Source organism: Ovis canadensis, chromosome 1 (assembly GCF_042477335.2).
Source record: "Ovis canadensis isolate MfBH-ARS-UI-01 breed Bighorn chromosome 1, ARS-UI_OviCan_v2, whole genome shotgun sequence".
NCBI lineage: Eukaryota > Metazoa > Chordata > Mammalia > Artiodactyla > Bovidae > Ovis > Ovis canadensis.
In genome coordinates, this window is record NC_091245.1 from 166,132,770 (window position 1) to 166,151,663 (window position 18,894).

The 18,894-nt window shown below is 42.8% G+C and overlaps 1 protein-coding gene across 1 annotated transcript; it reads right to left on the reverse strand.

Moving 5' to 3' along the window:
• Positions 1–1,635: 1,635 nt before the first annotated feature.
• Positions 1,636–17,019, reverse strand: CPOX (coproporphyrinogen oxidase). Its single transcript, XM_069579076.1, has 7 exons — positions 16,276–17,019; positions 13,331–13,474; positions 12,135–12,245; positions 11,383–11,524; positions 8,807–9,025; positions 4,879–4,983; positions 1,636–3,657 (listed from the first exon to the last, which is right to left on the reverse strand). The coding sequence occupies exons 1-7, from the start codon at positions 16,808–16,810 to the stop codon at positions 3,570–3,572; spliced, it is 1,344 nt and encodes a 447-aa protein (XP_069435177.1). The 5' UTR covers positions 16,811–17,019; the 3' UTR covers positions 1,636–3,569.
• Between the last annotated feature and the right edge of the window lie 1,875 nt (positions 17,020–18,894).

The following is an 18,894-nucleotide window of genomic DNA, read 5'->3' on the forward strand; positions in this document are numbered from 1 at the left end:
CTTCTGATGTCTATGTCAGAAGCTCTCTCTTCCCTTCTTTACACTTTAAAACTGCTACACAAAAGCTCTTGAGTGATCAAGCCTGGTCCCTGGTCCCAACACTAAAACTTCAGAGATCATGAATCTGACCTCATTCACCGTAAGCTATCAGCGCCACAGTATAATGGAAAACAATGCTGAAAGGAAAAGGTTAACATGTCATTCCAAAGGTAGATGTTATAAAATGAGGATGCTCTGCTGTGTGACCCCATGGATAGACTCATCTTAAATATTTTGAAATAAGTATAGTGTATACTCAGTGACTATATGAATATACACAGTGATGAGCAAACTGCGCTGAAGGAGACAGACTCCAAGCAGAGAGAGCAGCAGCCAGAGCACAGGTTGGATGGTAGAAACTTACAAAATGCTCAGAAAAACAACGGGTGCTGACCTGAGTCTGAGAATGCCATACAAGGGAGGGTGGAAACAGAAGTTAGGGCTGAGAGATCTGGGGAAAGATGCTGGATGGCTTTCAATATCAGACTGAGGTTAGAAACTTCTCTGTAGAAGGGAGGCTGCTCAGTATATTTTAGGCCATGATTACGGGGTTCAGTGAATTATTATAGGGAGAGGATGGAGGTCGGAGTGACCAAGGACAGGTGCTGGATTGCAAACATTCAGGTGAGAGGGAACATGGGACCAAAGCAGTGATAGCAGTGGACAGAGGTGGGGAAAAGAAACATTTCAAAGGGGGACGCAACAGGATTTGACTAGGGCAATGAGGGAGGGGTGCCAAATCTATTCTGTGGTTTTGAGAGTGAAAGGCTCTGTGGCAGTCTTGAAGATGATCACAGATCCGTGGCACGCCTCCCACTGAGAGCTGGGGTACAATTCCTGCCCCTGTGGATCAGGAGCCATTCTTAGTGACTCACTTGTAACCAAAAGAAGGTGAAGAAGAGACACTGCACAGCCTCTGGGGCGAGATCAGAAGGCACTGCCTCTGCCTTGCTGGGTGGAATGTGTGCTCTGAGCCACCTGCAGACACTAGATTCACCATCGGAGCTGAGCCTAACCTCTGAGTCAGCCTAACCAGGCACAGGCGTGAGTAAAACAAACCCGAACACGATTCCAGCCTTGATGAATTGTAACAGCAAATGACTCGTGGAAGGATAAAGCATTAAAAAAAAAAAAGATTATTTGGTCTTCTAATCTGATGCTCTTTAGCATGCAGAAGTTTTTATCTCATTAATTACTCAGTTGAACAGGTGGGTAAGCAGAATACAGTCATAAAGTAGAGGTTAGAAATTTGCTCCAAAGCATCTATATCCCTCCCCCAAATTTCCACTCTTTATGACCATCAATATACTGTGTAAGACAGCAGCAGTTAGGTGTCCAAGGCATTTAGAGGTATACCCTGGGCCTCCAACAGGCTCTATCAACACACATTTGAAACAAAAATTCACTTTGAATAACAACAGAATGATTTTCCAATAGTTATGCAATTCTGCTATTTTTTCCCCTATAGTCTCATCTGTAAGAAAAAGACAAGATTACTGAAGAGTATAAAAAAACTGACATGTACCGAAAATTTATGAAATCTTTCTTAGTCCAATGACCAGACCCCAATAACCCCAAACACAAGGTTGGCAGATCTATATGATAGGGACTTTTTATTGTAAAAGGCAAACTGAAGTATACTGAACATTTTGCTCCTATATGCCTAATAATATTTTTTTTATCTGTCCGACTTTGTTGAATTATAAGTCATAAACAAAATAAAATTCCATGATTTTAAGTGTCCAGCTCAATGAGCTCTGATAAATGTATAGGCTGGTGTCAGTGCCCCAATCAATACACCAATATACAGAATATCTGCATCACTTCAAAACATTCTTTTGCTCCCTTTCACAGTGGATTCCCCTACCCAGCCCCTGGCAATCACTGATACGCTTTCTCTTGTTAAGAGTTTTGACTTTTCTAGGTTTCCATATAATGAGGTCATACAGTGAGTGTGTTCTTTTCTGTCTGGTTTTTTTTACTTAGCATAACCATTTTGTGATATTCACCCATGTTGCTGCATTTATCAGTAGACGTTTCCTGTCATTGTGGAGTAGTATTTTAACATAAGGATATCTTATAACCTGGTTACCCATTTACCTGCTGATGGGCATTTGTGTTATTTCCAAATGGCTACTGAGAATATACCTGCTATGAAAACTCAAGTACAAAACCTACATTTTTCTTGGCTAAAATACTCAGGAATGAGGAATTATGGTTTGAGTACTAAGAAATATGCATCTTTCCTAAATCAACTATCCTAGAAAAAAATGAAAAGTACAAACCTTCCTTAGGTATACTTCATAACAAAACTTATCAGCATACTTGCAGGAAGAGAACTGAAGAAGTCATACATCTTCAAGCTCTGAAGAGTCACACACAACCATACATTCAACATATTCCAAAATAATGCTTAATAACGTGTAGGAAGACACCATTCCTTATAAACTACAATATATTATGAATAAAATACATTCATTTTATTTCTTGAACAAAAAAGTCTCAGAAACTCTGTTGTGATTTTCTCTTAGGAGCAAAGGTAAGACTTGCAGAATCTCTAATTTTAAAAGAGGGTCATTTCAATTAGTGCATCTCCTAAGAAATATGTTTATAAAATGCCTACACGCTTCTTACATTAGTTAAGTCTGCTCTAATTACAGAAGGAAAATGTTTCTCACTTCCTAAATGAGAAACATTCCCTAAATTTACAACATCCCCCGATTGTTCTTAGTCTAAACCTCTGTAAAGAAGTGTGCAAATATCGGAATTCAAGGATATAAGTTTTCACGCTGAAAAGTGCATAGACTTTCAACATCAACAAAAATCAAAATGCCACTTAGATATTTCTTGTTTAAATAACAGTGATGTCACTTTACAGTAAACTGTAGGTAATCACTGAATTGTAACACATGCAGAGATTAAGAAAATTTCCAGTGTTTCTAAACATCTATCATTATAAAAATGAATATTTTACCAAATTATGGTCTCCAAAGATATAAAGATTATGATCTAAGAAACTTCAGCAATGACAAAGTAAAATTTTTACCTTCATTTCCAGCAGCTTTCTAAACTTACCATTCTAAATCTTATTGAATTAATGAAAATAAAATTTACCCCAAAACAGACTTTTGTGGCAGAAACTAAATCTTAATACATGAAGCAAAAGTAACATGAGAAGTTTCCTGAAACAAATTATAATAGTTAGATCCTCTTAACCAATTCTTGGAAATACAATGTCATTGTTTGTAAACTTGTCATATAAAATGATTCTAAAGTACAAATGAGCTTTTACATCAACCAGTTGACAAGCTGCCACCTCACTACCCATCACCAACAGCATTTGGTGGAAGCTTCCCGTGCTTAAAACACATTTCACCACCTGTCAAGGAGGCAGACTCCAGGGTAGAGAAAGAAGACTGGAACTCTAAGACACAGGTAACTAAGTGCCACACCATGGGGGTGGTGTCGGCCAGTGGATCAGGAGGTGCACTGATGTCCCCCCGGGCCCCGGGAAGGCTGCTCTGTCTGCATCAAGGCACCCAGTCCCTTGGATGGCGCAAAACTTCGAGAATTTCAGCTTCTTTGGAGTTCTCTGAGGGTGAATGCATGTACTCCCATCTGTGGAGGTTCAAAACAGAAGCAAAAACATGTAATAACAATAAAAAATAAATAAACAACATACACACCTCTTTATCTAAACTAAATAAAATTCTAAGGGTAATAAAAAGTCCTATAACTCTTTGTCTCCACTAAGCTTTCAAAAAATATTTGCTGCTAAAGAAATAAAATTTCTTAATATAATTCCTGGAGCAAAGTCTAGCTAATATTAATATTCCAGAGCCAAAACACACTTTTACTACAATCTAGGGTTTCATAAAGTATAGAACCTCAGATGATCCATGGGCAAACTTTTTTTTTAGCTTAGTACTTTTTCTTTTATTTTAATGTGTTCATTTCTATTTATGACAAAACTGTTGGTTTGTCTTTAATTTTCTCTCTGAAAATATGAATACAAAATTTAAGTAAATAATATGTCAGATTATTATATACAAATATATAAACAATGGTGAAAATGGCTAAAACTGTAGTATGAACTCTGGTAAATGGAGAAGGCAACGGCACCCCACTCCAGTACTCTTGCCTGGAGAATCCCATGGATGGAGGAGCCTGGTGGGCTGCAGTCCATGGGGTTGCTAAGAGTCGGACACGACTGAGCGACTTCACTTTCACTGTTCACTTTCATGCATTAGAGAAGGAGATGGCAACCCACTCCAGTGTTCTTGCCTGGAGGATCCTGGGGACGGGGGAGCCTGGTGGGCTGCCATCTATGGGGTCACACAGAGTCAGACACGACGACTGAAGCGACTTAGCAGCAGCAGCAAACACTGGTTTAGACCGGGGGCTGGCAAACTTTGGGCTTCACTGATGGCAGTAGACACAGGTTCAATCCCTGGATCAGGAAGATCCCCTGAAGAAGGGAATGGCAACCTACTCCAGTACTCTTGCCTGGGAAATCCCACGGACAGAGAAGCCTGGCAGGCTACAGTCTATGGGGTCGCAAAGAGTCGGACACGACTTAGCAACTAAATCACCTAGATAACTTTCCCTGTAAAGGGTTGAGTAATAAATATCTTGGGCTCTTGGGGTCACATACATTTTGCAGGCTGTAGCCTATTCCTTTTTTGCCTGTGATTTTCTTATAAAGACAGCAAAGTCAAAACCAATGAAATCTTTAGGAAAGCTATTTGTAGTTATCAATCTTCATGCTGTGTAGGGGTCAGAGGACTGGGGGTGGGGAGGGGGTGAAGAATACCTATCTTTCTCATGAGTTATTCTTACCGGGCAGTGAGAGGTAAAGACATCAAGATGCTTTCGATCCTGGATCCCGGAGTGAAGAGGCCAAACTTTGTACCCCGATCGTACAGCAGGTTAAATTCTACATACCTGAGATGAAGACATCAAATACGATTAAGAGCTTGTGAGTATAGTCTTACAATTAGTCCATAATAAATACTTCATGGGGGGAGATGGGTGGGGGGGTGTGTGGGGGTTGGTGGGCATCTTCCCACCACCCTCACCCCACCAGCTGTTAACTGGCACAGGAAACACCAGTCTCATCAGCTGACTTTTCTCCATCCGGACAGGCATAAAGAAAAGGGTATTCTATCCAGCAAACAAGAGGATATAGATTCAGCCCCAGCACAGAGCAGTTACAAAACAATAAGGTTATGTTTTCCAATAAATAAACAGGATGAACACAAAGCTTAGAACTTGAAGGCACAAAAACAATTAAGATAAGCAAATGGCACCCTTTATCAGGATAGAGCAGCTCTCTCTGGGGCTCCCATTGAGTCTGAGATGTTTGAGTCGAAGACTTCATTTCACTGCTAATAACTCACATGAACTAAGACAGTGTAAAGTTCTTGTAACTGAAAAGCCAAGAACAGTTAACAGAACTCTATCTATAGTTACTAACATATCCCAGGTATTTCCTTTCCTTAAAGTAGTTAAGCAGTCATACAATTCTGTCTTGCTGCAGACTGATGACAAAAGTCATAATGAAAGGTAGTAGTGATTTGAGTTGCAATGCTTAGCTTTATTTTCTTAGAAAAATATCCTTAACATCAACTAAAACCTGGTTCAGGATATAAGTCTGCCATTAACAGACACAGAGTCATATCTAAACTCCGTCTAGCTTAAAAATCTGTGATTTCCTTTAACATCAAAAGATTCTTTACAAAAGGGTCTTTTCTCTCCAACTTCTTGGAGATACTTCAAAAAGATCATTTCTACTAGCCAAAAAATGACTCATAAAGCTGAAAATTTCAATAAACAGTTCCCCCTTCAAATCATTTCTCAACTCCTTCAAAAACTAGTCTCTTGGTCCAAACTTCCCTCAGATATTATCATTAATGCACTGATTACTGTAATTTAATCACAACAATAACAAAAAACATATTCTCTAGATTTCAACAGTACTTCAATTTTTAGAAAGCACCCTTCACTGTGGAAACTTGCCAATGGCTCTGAGAAAATTTAAATAAGTTACATTCATGGACCCCCTTTCTACTTCTCATCATTTATCACCGATTAAGTTTTGTGCACTAATAACTAATACCTTCTTTAGTCTGTTTCAAAAGATAACTTAAGTCAATCTTCTTAACTTCTTCCTAAGACCACAGGAAAAAAACATCAGTCTCTCAACTTCCTTTCGCACCCCTGATGTTATCTTTCTGAAACGTGATATTTAAGGGATGGCTGTGATTCTCTACTTGTACTGACGTCTTGTTCAGAGACCCCTGTAAGGAGCTCCCAAATGAGCCTCTTGTGCTCATGAGCGAATCCTTGTGCTGCTTTCCTGTTTAAGTGAACAATGTTCCTTCTTGTGTAGCCTGACTTTCACCAGGTTTTGCTTAGATCTGATCTTTCCGATCCTTTCCATACATTTATCCTCTCCGAGATATCTGTAAACTATGAACCTCAGCCATTCCCTTTAATATAACTGATATCTACCTTGATATCCATCTATCCTGTTTCCCTGTCCCAAAATACAACAAAATAAGTTACAGATGTTTAGTTTCTCCGAAAAAGAAACTAGAAAAGCACCTCCTAAGACTGGAGGTTCAAGGTCTGGGGAGAGAACAAAAGTAACTGAGGGCAGGCACGTGTGTTCAACCATGTCTGACTCTTTGCAACCCTGTGGACTGTAGCCTGCCAGACTTCTCTGTCCATGGGATTTCCCAGACAAGAATAATGGAGTGGGTTTCCGTTTCCTCCTCCAAGGGATCTTCCCGACCTAGGGATCCAAGCCGCGTCTCCTGCATTGGCAGGCAGGTTCATTACCAGTGTACCACCACAAGACTAAATGAGACTGCCAAAGAAGAGGCTGTCAAGTCAAAAGATAAGCAGCCTGACCACCACAGGGGAAAGTTTTATTTGGGGCGACAGAAAGTGGGGAAAAGTAATACAGATAATGGGTTATGAATGCCATGTAAGAAAGTGACGTCAGGGCTCATAACCACAAAAAAGAGCTAGGGTTATCTTAAGTCCCAGAGTTGACTGCCATTTTAAGGCCCAGAGATAAGGACAGTAGAATGGGCCTCTTTGAAAAGTACCGTCACCTACCACACCACAGAAAATTAACCTAACACCCCACACTTCTGCCAAATTCAAAAAACACGACATGCAATGATACACGCAAATGGAACTCTCAAAATATGCTGTCAATTAATAACAATAATAAAACAAACAGAATAAGACATTATTCCTATGTCCAAAAAGTTTTAAAGGCTTCACCTCCTAAGTAGTAACAAACCCTGCTGGCTTTGCATAAGAAATCTCACGTAAAACAAGAACATTGCACTTTCCACAGAGTGTGGTTTATTTATGTATTAATTGTTTCTCTTTTTTTGTTCTTTTGTTTTACTTTTGTTTTACTTTTTTCCAGAGTTTTAATTTACCCTCTTAGGATGGTCCTCCCCACTAAACTATGAACATCTCTGCCCAGCATGGGCCCTGGCCATAGGGGCATAGGATGAATGTCAAGAGAAAGGGAAGGAGGAGAAAGGGTGCATTTGGGAAATCATAGGACCAAAAAACACACCTGTCCTTAAAAAAATGCCCCTGTTTAATAAATGTCTGACAAGAACACAATCAATTCTCATTTTCCCAAGTTTTATACACAGGGAGTAGGCAGGCACAGGCAGTTCTAAGAAAGTGTAAATAACAAACATTTATCTTTAGACTGGGAACAGTATCTAACTGAACGTTTTCAGGGCATTAGCCTTATCTCCTTCAGTTCCCAAAGCTTCATATGCCCAAGACAGAATTAATATAAATGAGAAAATCCATTTTTGTAGGCATGGACCAGTAGAACACATGCGATTTAAGATGGTAATGAGAAACCACTGTGAGCTGGAAGAGTGGCTCATCTGCAGCAGATTCACAATCACACCCCAGCTGAAGATGCCCCCGTGCGGGTCATCCAACTGAGCTCACCAACTCAGCGCACAGAGCGGGGTGGCCAAAATGAGCATCGCGGCTGGCAACACTAGCTGCTTAACCATTCACATGGAAGAAGGCCTGCAGGGTTTGAAGGCACAATGGCCTGGTTCCACATCTGGGATCTTTGATTTGCCAGCGGTGTAAACTTGGGCAAGGGACTTACTTCGCTGACACTAAGTTTTATCATCTGTAAAATGATGACAGTTATACCAGTTCCATAGGTTTGTGATGAAAAATTAGATGCAAACTGCCTAACGTACTGGCCAGCACATATGAACAGTTCCATAACAAACGAATATCATTACAGTTCCCTAACAATTTCTAAAACAATCATTTTCATTATAATGACTTCCATGAAAACCTGAAGTTAAACAAAAAAAAGGTACGATTCAGAATTTACAAAGCAGCAAAAACATTAAATGATTCTCCTACCTTGGCAGAAGGTTGGAAGGTATTGCTCGAAGAAAAACTAAAAGAAATCAGCTGAATTAAATTCAACAAGTACTTACTATAAGCCTAATATGAGTCTCTAATGTACAGACAGATTAAACAAACTTTGCTCTTTTTATAATACTATTTCACAGTGTTTTTTTAATTCACTTTGTTATTTATCTAGTTATGAAAAGAAAGCAGGGTGAGCATTAACACAGCTCTGACAAAGTACTGGCCAAGATGACCATCACCCACGGTTATTACAGTTGCTCCACTCCACCCTCCCACCTCTTATGACACGAGAAGGTTCACGCTCCTGTCGCTCACTCACCGTCCTCTGCGGAGCTGCTGCCACAGCTTCTCCTGGGGAGTGAAGGAGTCATCACAGTGCTTCTTCACAAGGGGGACGTAAGAAGGAATGATCGCCTGGGTGCAGCTCTGCACAAAGCGAAACACCTCCTCCTTGGATGGAGAGTCGAGGTCATCAAAAAAGATGCCCCCGATACCCCTCCGCTCCCCACGATGGGCTATAAAAAAGTAATCGTCACACCTGGAAAACACAGCAGGACCACAGAAGGAAAAAGAGACGTACGTGAAATCAGTGTGAGCATTTCAGCTTACAGCACCATCCCTGACTAATGCCAGCTCAGTGCCCTTTCTTTCTGTGCACATCTAAAATGAAACTAGAGTTTTAGACAGATTTCCTGCAGTTATTACCGATGTAGAAAACGCTTACACTTTTACCTACAAATCAAGTAGGCAAGTGAATACAAGTCTATCTAACGTGGCGTTGTAAGACCTTTACTGAAAAGAAAAACAGAGTCCACTCTTACTAGTCGTATTTCTTAAAACAAATGATGCTGCTGCCCTCGGAAGCATTGCTGCTTTTGCAGGAGGCAGGAACCCTCCACCAACAATGCCACCAAGTCCATGACCAGGGGCTAACCCCTAAGCTCTCTGAATCAGTTCTTATTCACCAAAGGAAGGTACAGTAAATTACCTCTAAGGTCTCTCTCAGCAATAAAACGTGATGACTCTACAGTATGCGTGACTCAGGGGAGGGTTGCTGGAAGGAAACGTTCAGAGAGCAAGAGTCCTCAGAATGTTAAAGGCTGCCCTTGTGAGCCAGCGCATGAGACTATCAATTTGGTCTACAGTCTTCCCCATCTGGGCCCACTAGAGCAGATTTCCTAAGTGACTTCCTAACTGCTAACAGCTGACTTCGTGGAAATAGTTGACTTCTTTCCATTATCTTGATATAATAAGGGTTTGTAAACAGGAAAAATTGTACAAACGAAAACTAAAAACTACTGAAAAGGTTATCGTGAAAATAGCCTTAATAGTTTAAAATTTAAAAAAAGGTGGGGGGCAGGGGCAGAAGATACAAATCCCTAGAACTGATGCACTGGTATAATTCATCTTGACTGCAACTTCTTGACTTTTTTTCACACATACATTTTATTAACAGAGTTAAAGAACAGCCAGAGCAAGGCTGTAAAGCCAGCTTTAATGAAATCATATTAATTCCACATCTCTCTTCATGGGATTATGAAATTAAGAGATTTAACTAAATACACTAAAAACTTTTTAACTAGCCTGTATCTGATATTTTCTTAATACGACTCAGATAAAGTTCTTCAGTAACAGGGATAAAAGGAAACCCCCCCCCCCCCAAAAAAAAGAGAGAATATCCCATCCTCCTGCTGGAAGGAAGCTAATATGTAACAAAAAAACAATTCTTACACCTCTGTTCCACGGCTATGCAGTGTTCAGTGGTAATGTCAAATCAAAAAGAGGTTATGTAAATGTCTTATCTTTTCTGAGGATTTTAAAACTGAACTCCATATTCTTACATAAATAACAGCAAGAGTCTACAAATGTTAGCACTAAAAACAAAGCAAAAACAACCCACCCCAAACCCTTTCTGTTCCTTCTTTTTCTAGAATGGCATTTAGCTCCAAGCAGTGATGAGTACTTTATTCTTATTCCAGTTAACTTATGCAGAGATTCCAGTTCATGTCTATCAAATACCCTGGGTAACTCTTTTCTTTATCATTAGAGTTTCTTTCACAAAGTTTCCAACCCCAGTGTTCTCCTTGTCCCAAATCTCCGGTACATTTGCACCTCTCCTAACAGTTCTCCAACTCTTCCCATGCTCTAACACATTTCTATGGCAACAACGAGATGATAATCCTCATGTGGGGTGAGAATTTAATACAGTAAGTCCCTTACATACGAACCTTCAAGTTGCAAATTTTCAAAGCTTCTACAGTTGTGCACGCCCAATCTTCTAAGTTAGTTCCCGTGTCTGGTGTACATGCAAGTACATGTGCTTCTGTGCCCTTTACAGTCCAGTACCACACAGTGTACAGTACCCTTATTTCGAGCCCAGGATGCTCAGAAGCAAGCACAAAAACGGCAGTCTGCAGCTGGTACTATGCTGTACTTCTCAAGTCACTGTACTGTTTGTTAGATTAAAAATGTTTTCTTTATTTCCTGTCTGTGTTTGTCTATTTATATATTATTTGTGTGAAAAACATTATAAATCTATTCCAGTACAATACTGTATGACTGATTGTATTACCTGGGTACCTAGGCTAACTTTGTTGGACTTATGAACGCACTCTTGGAATGGAACTTGTTTATTTGTAGGGGACTTACTGTATCCCAACTTAGGATTAAAAAGTCTCCGATTCTCAGGCATAGATCACCTTCAAGTTTATATGCTAATCATCTGGTTTAACATTAAAACCATGTAAAACTGGTATCTCACTTCTGCTGGGCAAAGAAAACAGTTCAACCTCCATAAGCTGCAAAAGGTATGTAGTGACACAGTAGTGCCTTCAGGAGCTATAGAAGGAATGGTACACATGTAGGGATCATGAGAAGTTCAATAACTTTACCTACCACTTTTTAAATCTGGGATAGAGATCTGGACCATGCTGGTCACATGCCTCCTTGAGAGTCCTGTGAAAATGGACCGCATCCTCTTGGTTCAAGTATGTTGGGGTAAGGTCACATCCACCACCAAACCACCACAGGGTGTTACCTACCAAATCAAGACATGTGATTCAAGTGGATGCTGCTCTAAAGGAAAAGTTAGACACGTTGCTTTAAATGCCGTCACCTGCAGAGGCAAGCACAGCAGCGGCATGCACTGCTTAGGAGCTTGGACAGGGTAACAGCCCAACTAATGGCACACATAGGCTGGAACTATATTTACATCCTGAGGCATGATCAACTGTACCCCATCGTAAAGCCACTGATAATGCACTGGGGACTGGCAAAGCTACAGATGTGGAAAATAATTTCCAAAAGCAAATTCTCAGTGGCAACTTAACATTGCACGTGAGGTTTCCCTTTGTTTGTAATAAATTAGTATTTGCAAAGAACCCTATGTGCACTTTTAGTTCAGGTGCATTACACCATTCTTTGCGTTGGAGGAAATATGGGGACATCAGAGTCCAGCCAACACTGCTTTCACTTTTCATGTCTAGTGTATATAATCCATTGCACCTGCCAAGGAGTAAGCCTTCACGTGCCTCCTGAAACAATTAAGACTGTACTTAATTTTTCTTGACTTTAGGTGTTATGCCTAATAACCTGTTTTAAAATACTCATTTTGCACAATAATACTTTTCACAGCTTGAGATGCTTACCGTCAGCTTCTTCCACCTCGAAGTATCTGTAGTTGAAATGGATAGTAGGAGTATGAGGATTCTTGGGGTGAATGACAGAGCTCACGCCCATGGCAGAAAACGGCAATTTACCTGGAAAGGAAAAGAGAGAACTGCACTTGAACACCAGGCTTGATACAAATTAACTCCAACATGGTTTCTGAATCAATTTTCAAAGGTTGCTTTTTTATTTATCTCTTAAAACATAATTTTTAAAAAATAACTGTGAGGAATCCCCAGCTGGTACAGAGCTTAGGACTCCTCACTCTGACTGCCAAAAGCCTGCGGTTCAATCCCTGGTCAGGGAACTAAGATCCCACATACCTCAAGGTCAAAAAACGAACAGACAACTGCTAACACTTTAGCACATGTGCCTATGTGCAAATGTGTGTGAGTGTATATATACCTACATATGTTTGTGTGTATGCTTAATTGCTCAGTCATGTCCGACTCTTTGCGACCCCATGGACTGTTGCCTGCAAGGTTCCTCTGTCAACGGAATTCCTCAATCAAGAATACTGGAGTGAGTTGTCATTAAAAAAAACTGTGAACAGGTTCATCTGGTATATGCAACTGAATGGAATTTTATAGAATCAGTGTTACTTTTACAAATAAAATTTATGGGGAGAAAAGGTTTGCAGGAACTATTAAAGGGCTGCCAAGATTGTCTGCATACTAAAAAGCAGAGACATTACTTTGCCAACAAAGGCTTGTCTCATCAAGGCTATGGTTTTTCCAGTAGTCATATATGAATGTGAGAGTTGGGCTATAAAGAAAGCTGAGCACCAAAGAATTGATGTTTCTGAACTATGGTGTTGGAGAAGACTCTTGAGAGTCCCTTGGACTGCAAGGAGATCCAACCAGTCCATCCTAAAGGAGACCAGTCCTGAGTGTTCATTGGAAGGACTGATGTTGAAGATGAAACTCCAATACTTTGACAACCTAATGCAAAGAGCTGACTCATTTGAAAAGACCCTGATACTGGGAAAGATTGAAGGCAGGAGAAGGAGACGACAGAGGATGAGATGGTTAGATGGCACCACCGACTCAATAGAGATGAGTTTCAGTACTCTGGGATTTGGTAATGGACAGGGAGGCCTGGCGTGCTGTGGTCCACTGGGTCATGAAGAGTCGGACACGACTCAGCGACTGAACTGAACTGAGATTGTCTGATTTACCATCTTTTGTCTTCAGTAGTTTTCCTCTGCTTCTCATTTGCTTTGCTGCTTCCTCAGAAAGATTTCCATGAACAACAGAAATGCTAACCCCAGCCTTTTCAAAAACATGCCCATCTTGAAGTACACAGCTGATGCCGCCACCTCCTGTGAACAGAAATGTAAAATGAGGAGAGAATGTAAGGGTTATGTACAAAGCTGAAAACTACTGCTGCAAGAAGATGGTGGGATTAGGAGTTATTTTCCTTCTCTACTTTCCAAATCTTCCATATCAGTGTATTTATAATTGTTAAATACAATAAAATTAGATAACTAGCTTAGCACTATGATATTTTCTATTGACTATAAGCAAATATTTTAACTCTTCACATCACCATTTCTTCTATGTCACTGTTTGTTGTTGTTTAGTTGCTAAGTCCTGTCTGACTCTTTGCAACCCCATGGACTGTAGCCTGCCAGGCTTCTCTGTTCATGGGATAGTCCAGGCAAGAATACTGGAGTGGGTTGCCATTTCCTTTTCTACGGGATTTTCCAAACCCAGGCTTGGAACCCATTTCTCCTGCATTAACAGGTAGATTCTTTACCACTAAGCCACCTGGGAAGCCCCTACATCCTTACATCATCCTCTAAAATAAATTACTGAAATAGTTTCCCTTCAAATAAGACCATCCAGAACGGCATCTATTTGTTATGGTATGTGAGAAAACTAAGATTAAAAACTGGAATGAATATATTTGAACTTGGCTCAGACAGTAAAAGCATCTGCCTGCAATGCAGGAGACCCGGGTTCAATCCCTGGGTCAGGAAGATCCCCTGGAGAAGGAAATGGCAACCTATTCCAGTACTCTTGCCTGGAAAATTCCATGGACTGAGGAGCCTGGTAGGCTATAGTCCATGGGGTCGCAAAGAGTCGGACACAACTGAGCGATTTCACCCTCACTTTCAAGAGTTCCATATTGTTTTAATTGGTTTTCTCTCAGTGTGCTGTTTGCCTTTTAATTTCGTTTACAGGTAATTAAAAAACAGTAGCTATCTGAATGCTTAAGGGATTCGGAGGCTTAAACTGAGTGAGATACATATTAACATTTGGGTATATGACCTTTAAGGCTTCTCAGGCAGTGCTAGTGGTAAAGAACCGCCTGCCAATGCAGCAAACGTAAGAGAAGCGGGTTCGATCCCTTTGTGGGGAAGATCCCCTGGAGAAGGAAATGGCAATCCACTCCAATATTCTTGCCTGGAGAATTCCTTGGACAGAGGAGTCTGGAGGGCTATAGTCCCTAGGGTTGCAAAGAGTCAATATGAGCTTTACTCCCAGTAGCTGGTATGTTTGTTTTTTTAAGACACTAGAATTGTTTCCTGAAGCTTCATGTTTGGCTTGTTTTATTTCTAAGAATTTTTAGAGCTGGATGGGATCCAGTACAACCCCTGTATATTTCAAATGAGAAAACTGAGGCCCGGAAAGCAAAACACCATCTCCAGAAACACACAACTAGCAAATGACCCAAACAATTTGTCTCAGTGCCTTCTAAGCATCAAACAGTATCTGTAGCAGTTCATATATATTTATGTTGTGGTGTTGGAGAAGACTCTTGAGAGTCCCTTGGACTGCAAGGAGATCCAACCAGGCCATTCTGAAGGAGATCAGCCCTGGGATTTTTTTGGAAGGAATGATGCTAAGGCTGAAACTCCAGTACTCTGGCCACCTTATGCAAAGAGGTGACTCATTGGAAAAGACTTTGATGCTGGCAGGGATTGGGGGCAGGAGAAGGGGACGACAGAGGATGAGATGGCTGGATGGAATCACTGACTCGATGGACGTGAGTCTGAGTGAACTCAGGAGTCGGTGATGGACAGGGAGGCCTAGCATGCTGCGATTCATGGGGTCGCAAAGAGCTGGACACGACTGAGCGACTGAACTGAACTGAACACTCATACAAAATTTCATTTCATAGATGAGGAAACAGAGGCACAAAAAGTAACTTTGGAAGGTCACACAGCCAGTCCAAGTTGTCTCCTGAATCAACAGTCTTCACTTAAAAACATTACAAGATAGGGAACTCCCTGGCAGTCCAGTGGTTAGGACTCTGAACCGTAACTGCTGAGGACCAAGGTTCAGTCCCTGGTCAGGGAACTAAGGTCCCACAAGCCAGAAGGCAAGGCCAGGGGAAAAAAAAAAAAAGAAGGCTTAAATAAAAAGCTACAAGACGAAAAACACTAAGAAAACCAGACTTAGTTTCATTTAAAATAAATGTGTCAATATCACAATCCAAAACCAGCTGATAAGAAGTTGCTGTAGTATTTCCAGGTAAGAAGGATCAAAAATCCTTTAAGTTTATGACCAAGATATAGGGTTTCACGGTATAGGTAATAACATGAATATATGAGTCTATAAGAACTGGGTCTTAATCCTTAAGTATCTTGCCATCTGAGGTAAACACTCTTCCAGCAGGAAATACGATGGGTGCACTTGGCTGAACTGCTAGCCATTTCTTGCGAAACCTGGGCAAAAGACACAGTCACAACACCCTCAGCAGGAGGAGTCTAGCTGGCAGTAAGCAAGAGACTCTCTCTTTCCATCTCCAGAGAAGGAGAATGGCTAAACGAACCCGGAGAAAGAGATGAAACGTAGAGACAAATCTATGCTCAATTACAACCTTGGGCATCCTTGCCTGTGGGTTAAAACTGACCTTAAGACTTCTTTGAAAAGTGCCATATAAAACTGCAAAGATTTTTGAAATGTCCACTAGAGTGACAGCAGGTTTGGAAGCCGAGGGCTGATGACCCTGTCAGTGTCAACCGTTTTAAAGGTGAACCTTTTAACCTGGCAGCCGCTGTGTAGGTACCCCTTCTCTACTCCCATTCCTTATTCTGAGTCATTTTCTCCCCGCAAACTAAAACCCGACCTCTCTTCCCCATCTCCACCTCCCGCTAGGGGCCGACCTCCTCACCTTCCTTCCTCTCCCACCGGTCCACAGAGAAGCGGGCGCCCCCGTCCACCTGTGCCAGCGCCTGGCACACCTGGGCCTGGGTCTCCAGTATCAGCAGCTCCATCTTGGTCTTCATGTCGTCCGGCCTCCTCCGCAGCTCGCGCAGGTCGGTCACCGGCGGGGCCATGAAGCAGCGGCAGCGACGGGCCAGCTCATCGTCCTCCTCCTCGGGCCTGCCGGGCGATGCGCTCTGCGCCCCGGAGCTCTTGCGCACCATCTCCGCCCGTTCCACGTGCCCGAAGGCGGCGGCGGCTAGTCCCACCAGCCCCGCCAGCCCCGCGGCTAGCCGAGTCCTCAGCCGGGAGCCGCCTCCCACCGGGGGGCCGTACCCCAGCCCGCGGCTCTGCTCGCGGCAAGCGGTACCAGGGGGGCGGCACAGGCGTCCGGCTGCGCAGCGCGGGGCCCAAGCGCGCAGCTCCCCGTAGGCGCGCAGCTCCCCGCAAGCGCCCCGCACCGCGCGCCAGCAGGGAGCCGCGCTCAGCCAGCGCAGATGCATGGCCACGCTCTCGCGCTGTCACCCCGAGCAGTGCCCGCCTCCCGCAGGCCGGCCCCTGAGTCCCCCGAGATCCCCGGGGGCAAGTGGCGCCGGTACTGGGAACCTTTGCTGGAGAAGAGATACTACCGGGTCGATCCCCGGCGGCGGCGGAGGCGGTGGCGGGCGGGAAGTGGGGGATGCCGGGATCTGTAGTCCCGGCTCCTATCGCCGCCTGCAGGGGCGCGCCGGCGAGATAAAAGAATCCAGAGTCCCCAGAAGGGCGGGTCCCATGGGAGGAGAACTGGGGTGCTGGGAGAGGGCAAGGAAAGCGAAAGCAAAGATTAAAAAGGCCTTTTTGTCACGTACAACCTCTGTCGGTTCAACCAGTCACAAGGAGAAGGCGAAATAGGGCTGGCCGCGCCAAGGGCTAAACAGAGCAGAAATACGGCCAGAGACCCCTGCCCCGACTTTTATTTTTAAACCGAGTTGCAAATCCTCTGACTCTTGTGTTTCCCTTTCCCCCCAGCCCAATTTTGGCTCCTGTTTTTGTTTTTTTCTCTTCCCCCTGGGTCTGCCCTGTGTAAATTAGGCTAGCCAGGAGTGCTGTTTGTTTTACCTGAGGTCCTCACTCTGGTCCTCTGACCTTCCTTTGTTTTATTTTCATGGGTTTTTCCCTTTCTTGTCTTTCAGCCACCACCATTCTGGACTCCTTTTTCCTTTTCTAACTACCTAATAGAACTCATTGGAAAAGACTCTGATGCTGGGAGGGATTGGGGGCAGGAGGAAAAGGGGACCACAGAGGATGAGATGGCTGGATGGCATCACCGACTGGATGGATGTGAGTCTGAGTGAATTCCGGGAGTTGGTGATGGACAGGGAGGCCTGGCGTGCTGCAATTCATGGGGTCATAAAGAGTTGGACACGACTGAGTGACTGAACTGACTGAACTGAATAGAACTAAAGCAGCATAAAACTCATGACCTGGTGTGTTTGAGTGATCAAGGAATAGAGATTTAAAAATACTTACCCTACAGTTGTAGGATGCTGCCAAATATTTTTCACGCTTCGAATAACTCCTGTTAACTAGGCAGGACATTCACCTACCCCCTCAACATACACACACACACACACACACTTTAGAGAAATAAGGAAAGAAGCTAACAGAGATTTGATAGATTTTTGGTTCCTGTATCCATGCCACAGTTCCATTATGTCTGGACATGTAAGCGTCAGGAGGGACTTCCCTGGAAGTCCAGCGGTTAGAGGCCAACTTTTCACTGCTGTGGGCCCCAGTTGGATCTCGGGGGGGAAACTAAGGTCCTGCAGCCAGGCCATGAAGCCAAAAGAAAAAAATAAAACTGTAAGAAGGACTGTTATTGGCTAATTTGTCCCTTAAATCTCCGATTTTAATTTCTAGTAGTAGATAATTAAGCCATTGGGGGTGGTTTCTACGTTTTTTCTTTGTGGCTGCTGCTGCTGCTAAGTCACTTCAGTCGTGTCTGACTCTTCGCAACCCCATAGACAGCAACCCACCAGGCTCTCCCGTCCCTGGGATTCTCCAGGCAAGAACACTGGAGTGGGTTGCCATTTCCTTCTCCGATGCATAAAAGTGAAAGTGAACTCACTCAGCAATGGAACTTCCATGGCTACAGGTCAAACCAGTTGTTCAAGGCAGATATTTTATCATCCACAGATAACTACATCCAGTGGCTCTCACACAGAGAACATTCTTGGCTGGATGGGTATACTTGACTTCCTAGCAGATTCAATGAGTGTTAAATGCCTGGATTAAGAAGTGAATAAACTACATTAGAGAAAGTTTTAGCCATAGTATAACTTGCCAGGAGGCTGAGTTGGCAAAGGAAAATGAAAGGTAACTATCGCTGTATAATGTGACCCACTGCAGGGAACACGGGGCTGAGTGAGCACCAGGAGGGGACCAAGCCCAACCTGGAAGCCTGGTAGGTCTTTTGGCAGAAGAGACACCAGAGCTGAAGAACCTTAAGGTGGTTTGGCCCTCAGCAGAGACAGGGAGAGTCCGGGGGCGTGGGTGAAGATAAAGAAACGTTGTTGCCATGGTCGACTTAGTTGCTTAGTGTCCAACT

Bases quoted from the DNA above. Each gene is read 5' to 3' on its own strand.
- CPOX (XM_069579076.1), bottom strand. From the start codon at position 16,810: ATGCATCTGCGCTGGCTGAGCGCGGCTCCCTGCTGGCGCGCGGTGCGG. The intron at 9,026-11,382 runs GTAGGTAAAGTT...TGTGTTTTCCAG, and splicing joins TATCCCAGATTTAAAAAGTG to GTGTGACGATTACTTTTTTA. The intron at 4,984-8,806 runs GTGAGTGAGCGA...TCTTCATCTCAG, and splicing joins CAGCAGCTCCGCAGAGGACG to GTATGTAGAATTTAACCTGC.